Source organism: Pygoscelis adeliae, unplaced genomic scaffold (assembly GCF_000699105.1).
Source record: "Pygoscelis adeliae isolate BGI_AS28 unplaced genomic scaffold, ASM69910v1 Scaffold94, whole genome shotgun sequence".
Lineage (NCBI taxonomy): Eukaryota > Metazoa > Chordata > Aves > Sphenisciformes > Spheniscidae > Pygoscelis > Pygoscelis adeliae.
Genome location: NW_008824547.1, coordinates 947,362 through 953,452, shown reverse-complemented (window position 1 = coordinate 953,452; position 6,091 = coordinate 947,362). Strand labels below are relative to the sequence as shown.

The 6,091-nt window shown below is 46.8% G+C and overlaps 1 protein-coding gene across 1 annotated transcript in view; it reads right to left on the bottom strand.

Moving 5' to 3' along the window:
- Window positions 1–6,091, bottom strand: part of STAB1 (stabilin 1) — a 61,995-nt gene that overhangs the window by 29,558 nt on the left and 26,346 nt on the right. Inside the window, exons 19-25 of the mRNA XM_009321848.1 lie at window positions 5,206–5,268; window positions 3,773–3,874; window positions 2,704–2,790; window positions 2,231–2,342; window positions 1,518–1,701; window positions 1,169–1,262; window positions 72–230 (exon numbers count right to left, since the gene is read on the bottom strand). Coding sequence (XP_009320123.1) covers window positions 72–230; window positions 1,169–1,262; window positions 1,518–1,701; window positions 2,231–2,342; window positions 2,704–2,790; window positions 3,773–3,874; window positions 5,206–5,268 — 801 coding nt within the window. The remainder of the gene's footprint in view (window positions 1–71; window positions 231–1,168; window positions 1,263–1,517; window positions 1,702–2,230; window positions 2,343–2,703; window positions 2,791–3,772; window positions 3,875–5,205; window positions 5,269–6,091) is intronic.

Genomic DNA, 6,091 nt, shown 5'->3' with positions numbered 1-6,091 from the left:
AATTCCAGGCCATCTCAGAGCAGCTTAGGAAATGTTAAGTCCATCATCAGACTGCTTAGCATTGATCATACCTGGCCAGGGCCGATATAAACGCAGTCAGCGTTGATGTGACAGTTCCCTCTGCTCTCCAGCATGCAGTTGTCTATAGCCATGCAGGCCTTCCCGTCCCCAGTCCAGCCTGTGTTGCACTGGCAGGTGGCGGTGCCGGGGCCCGTACTGGTGCACAGGGCCTCCAAGAGAAGGGAGAGAAAAAGAATTACACTCAGCAGAAGAAGGGAGGGAGTGCAGTGCAAATACAGCAACAAATCTCCTTCATCAGACTGTGGAGTTTCTGAATGACCAACTCTGATTCCAACACTGGGGATGTGGGGTGGAAGCATCTTCTCCAGAAAAGTCCTAGACAACTTCATAATAAAGTGATTCTGGAAACATTCAGTGTTTTCAGAGAGGCAGACACCTGTGTCTAGGGTGGCTCAGAACTCCCAGGGCATTGCCTACCATCCTGTAAAGCTTTTCCATTACAGAAGAAATATTCCCTGAAGAGGAGGAGCACAATCTCCTGCCTGGACATGTGGGATGGAATCAATGATGGAGGGCAGATCTCTCTCAGAGAAGACCTACTTTGTACCCAGTGCCATCCTATTTCCTTCTACATGGCTCAATGTGTTCCTCTCATTGAGGGGTCTAAATTATGATGAGGTCTGACCGTTTGGCAGTCATTTCCATGATAAAGCACCACAGTTCTTTACTAAGGATAATAATGTAGCGTTGAAAGGATAATAATGTAGTGTTGATGGTTACTAGAAATACAAGTTGGAGCTCACAGCTAAGCTACAGCCCGAACACAGCAACAGAGAAACTAACACACATTAGAAAAGCTTGAGGGGAAGATCAATACAAACCAAAAAGTATCTATACAGCTAATCTCTGTAGCTGCCAAAACATCTGGTGCAAACCAGCCAAGCTCTCCCTGGGGTGTCACATTTTGGCACCAACCCAAATGATTGACACCCTTATGATGACTGTGTCAAGGTACCTGTTATTCTACACCATCTTACAGACAGGGAAAGTTAGCACACAAAATGTGTAACAGTCCCAGAAGTCCTGGTTCCCTGCTCTGATTGATAGGAGCTGCTTCTCCATGCTTTGACAGTCTGACCCCACTTACGTTCTGTGAACAGCCTCCTCGTTCTGGCTGACTGCACAGGTCAATGGGCTGGCAGGAAAACCCATCACCTTCATATCCATCCATGCAGATGCACCTTAAAAGTATAAGCACAAAAGGGACACAGATAGAGCAGTTCCTTCTGAAAGTCAGCAGAGAGCAAAAAGGCAGTTTGAGCTTCTCAAGCAAGCAAGAACCTGACTTTGATTTCTAGCAGGTTGGCTGCATTACTCAAACAATCCTGTGCACCAAGTATGCAGACATATATACACAATTACAGGGCTGGCAGCCTCACAGCCGCTGTGTGCCTGTACACTGTACCCACCTGAATACGTATGCCAGAAAGACTGACCTTGCTGTGTCATTGAGGCTGCAGACAGCGTTCTGGTGGCAGTACTGGGACAGCCCGCTCGGGCCACAGTTCCTGGATGTCTTGTCACAGAATTTCCCGGTATAGCCTTCCTTACAGGACCAGGACTGACACACACCACCGCTGCCAGGCCTGTTGTCACAGACACCATGGACACAGCCACAGTCTGTCAAGTACATGGAGTAAGATCAGTAACTACAAAAAGTCCAGAATCCACCAGAGCGACGGCATTTTGTAGATTCCCAGCTTTCCTTCACAACCTCTTGTGACACCAAATGATCGTCCCATTTGTTCTTGACAGAGGGACGTCTGCTGAGAGACATCCATCATAACTCAAAACCTGGCCAGAGAACAGATCCTGTGACCGCCTGGGTCAGTGTTTTTTATAGGCTGTAAGGACAGGCTCAAATTTAGGCTATCAAGCTCAAGGTCCTTGTCAACTGTCTTTTCTTTCCTAGCAGGAGAGATCTAAATCAAAGTCCCACACCTAAATTTGTCTGATGTTTCCAAGACCCCCATCACCACTGTCGTATCAGCCATGTTTTCTCCACTGTTGTTTGAAGGGACACCCATGATGACATTTCTGTCACTTCTTTTGTGATGCTGGTCTTGCCAGAAGGGAATCCAGGATACACGAACCTGTACTATATCCTTGCCCTACATTTTCCTCTAGTCTCTCTATCAGAATTACCAACCTTCATCACAGTTCTCGCCGTGCTTGTCTGGGTTTGAACAGATGTGGCAGGCTATTCCTTTGAAACCTTCAAAGCAGTGACAGTTGCCATTACCTTGTATGCCATCACTGCACTGGAAGGAAAATAAAAAGAAAACCAAAGTGATTGAAACTCAGAGAACCAAGGCAAAGCCAAGGCGTTGATATCAAAGGTACTTTGATACTTGCAGTAAAAAACAGGACTTTGAAGCGTGGTGGTAGTAATACAAAATCCCACATAGCCAGAGCTGTCCCCAGTAGCCATGACATGATTCACAACAGAGCTCAAGATAGAAAACCCACTGAGTATGTGCCATTCTCCCTGGATCTTCTGCTGCGATTGCTGTGGGCTTAGCCCTGGAGCACAAATTCTGAATTGTACTTACCTACAACTACACTCTCTAACCACCCTGTCTCAACTGCTCATTGCAACACAGCAGGAGCTTTCATACTTACGTTTCCCCGGCCATAACATGGACTGGAAAATCCTCCTGGGCATGGCATGCAGTCTGGACCAAAGAATCCTTTGCAGCATCCAGGTTTCTGAAACAAAAGCAAAATTGGTAGGGTGTGATGTGACATAACAAGAATTGCCTGGAATCATCCTGCCCTCGTAATTCTGAAATCCTGGTCCTCCTCTCTGCCATGGACTGAAATGAACTGTCTTATTTGGCATCTGTGTTTCTAGGAGCTCCCGCACTTAAATTATTTTTCAACAATACCCCTCTTTCTGCTCACAGCCTATTCTTCTCAGAATAAATCACTGTTTTCTGCTCTCTCTCTGACTTCAACAAATAGGGTCCATGTTTTCTATGAGCTTTTATTTCTTTAATAGTGCTGGCCCACTCACTCCTACTTTATCCTTGCTGAGGACTGCATTCCTTTGGAGGGATGTAGCAGTCCTGGATCGCAGGCCTTGTCACGACTGACCAATGGTAGAACAACCACAAGACAAACAATCAGCAGTATTTAATGAGACACCCACAAATCATTCCATATAGTTGGCACTGTCAGGAGCTGCAGACAAACGTGAGGTCCATAAACTCAATAAAAGCGACTTTCCCAAACCATCTGACAATGTTTCATAAACAGGATGCAATCACTTCACAGCTTACAGCATTTTCCCTGTGCTCAGCTTCCTTTGGGAGAAATGCTAAAACCAGGGCACTCTCAGAGAAAACGTGCCACAGCTAACACTGCACCATTTGTCTCATGGCTTCCTCCAGCTTGGCTGGTCACAACTGGTGTGCTTTATTTTATTTATTGTACTCAGGTTTAACTGAGCTGCTTTCTAGCATTTGCAGCAGGTTGGTACCCTGTGTTCTCTCTGTTTGCCAAAGAAAAAGCAGGTAGCCAGTTCATGTGATGGTCCTGGGGACAGCCCTTTGCATGGGACAGCTTTCCTTTTGCTCCCATCCAGCCCTCTCTCAGCTCAAGGAGTCAGGAGTCAGAGCTCTTCTTGATGAATGAGGAAGAGCAACACTGAGCTCCTTTCAAAGGGAATGTGGTTTTCCATCACACTCACCATGACAGTTTGATTGCAGTACCTGGCACACCCCTTCTTCAGGACATTCAGGCCTTGTGGATCATGGATGTAGACACATTCTTTTGGGAAGAGCATTGGTTCCTGTACAAACAAAACAAGTCATCAGCACTGTAACCTTCTCCTCTGCTCTTTTTGCTGCAGAGAGCAATTATGCCTATCTCTGAGCTGAGGAAGTTCACAGAGGAGCCAAGGTGAACAAGATACCGTTATGGCATGCCTATCATGAAAGAAGGTACACAGTGGCTTCCTCTTGCTCCCAGCAGTCCCCAAGTCTGAGCCAAGGTGCTGCCCTTTTGTTCTAATAATAGTGCCTATGATGAGAGAGTGAGAGTAGGGGGAGAGGGGAGGGAGAGAGGGGGAGGAAGGGAGGGAGAGGAGACAAGGGGGAGAAAAGGGCGGGGGGAGAAATACAGGGTAAGAAAGAAGGGAGGAAAGAGAAAGGCGGGGGGAAGGCAGGAGGGAGGGAGAGTGCAGGGAGGGAGGTGAGATGGAGAGAGTGAGAGAGAGGGGAAAGGACTGCAAATAATTTTGGAACAATGCTCAGTGACCTGTCACGGAGTTAGACATGGGCAGAATTGCGCCCCAGATGATTCTGGCTTCACTTGCCTCAATCAGAGAGGAAAATGAGCAACTAGTGATTTTGCAGAGCTCTACTTCAGACATTCACGCTGATACTGCATCAGCAAGTTCTCCTGAAAGTCAAATCTCTCAGAAGACACCCAACAGTTAACAGTGGTGAACACCTCTCTGGGTTTCACAAACAACATCTTGGCCCTGGCCTTCACAGGGGGATTTCCTGGCACTTGCTGTTCTGCTAAACTCAGCATGGGATAACTCAAACACCAGCACCCAGCCTCCTCCTCCTTACTCCACCTTCAGCTAGTTCTGCTCGTTTCTGAATGAACAGGGAGCACAGGCCAAGAACAAATTGTTTCTCACCCTCTGCAGTGCAGAAAGCTTGTTGTGATTCTCTGGCTGTGATATAGGCAGTGGTAGTACTGGATGGTACTAGTGGGATCAGGCTTGGTTCTAGCAGTCTGGAGGAGCTGGCAGACTCAGCATGTGAGCAGGAAAGCTCTGTCTGAGGCAGAGCAGAAGTGCTAAAAGCTGCAAGTCTACAATCTCATTTAGCCCAGACTGTCTCACAGCTCTCTCCATTGATTCAGCAAACAGACTTCAGAATAAGAAATAGCATAGAGCAGTTAGTGGGTGACAGTCTGCTGTCACACAGAGCATGGATACGTGGGGAGCATGGATGTGCGGGGAGTACGTATCCTGTAACAAGCCTCTCTACTGGTTGCCTTTCCTGCTCTCTATTTATTTGAAAGTGGCTTGGGTTAGAAACTGTCTATCAGTGTGCCTGTATGTCATCATGCAAAGAAGAAATTACCAAAATAACCACAAATATTTACCATTTCTCCGCTGCCAGGTGGGCAAACACTGTTGTTGAGGGCCTCACAATCCACACAAGAGCCCTGTTAAGAAAACAAGAGGGGAAAACTTAATCTTCTCAAAGGAACCCATTCTCTATGCCAAGAACGCTACAGAGCTACTGCTCCCAGTATATATCCAAAACATCACAACATATATCAGAAACGTTCCTAGGAGGGAGTTTCCATGCTCTGAAATGGGGTAAGTTTATCACTTAAATAAAATGACTCGTTTGTCTCGAGGAGATGCTTGCACCTAACTGCAAGATGGGGTCTGTCTCCACCCTGTGAGTCTATCGAGCCACTAGACACGCAGCTATGCTGGAAAACACTTTGGGCATCCATGCAGCAGGCCTCACTAAATCAGCAAGTTATGTGGACCCTCTGGCCACTTGGGATTAACTGTGTCTCTCCAATCAGGTACCTCTTGCCTATACAGAGCCTCATCTTCTTTCTTCAGTAACCTACCAGTGATCGAATTGGGGAGCAAGCACCTAAAATAAGGTATACAAAACTGTTCAGGTGAGAATATCACACAGCGTTTGTAGCTCCTGCTACTGAATGACTGCTTCCCGGCCAGACTGCAGGACACCAATCCTGATAGCGATGGGAACAAAGCGTTGTCAGCTGAGTTAGCAACTATGGTGTGAAGAAGATCATCTATGGCCTTACGAAAAGGCAAATGTACTTCTGAATCAAAGGTAGGACAGGTGCAAGGAAAGAACAACCACCTACAAGGAACATATGCTGACTGCCAGCAAAGCAGTGCCAAGTGCTAGCAGAAGAAACACCGACGATGCTGATACTACCTAAGTTCACATCAGGGGACCTCTCAGAGAGAACACGTTTCCCAAATGCAATTTACACA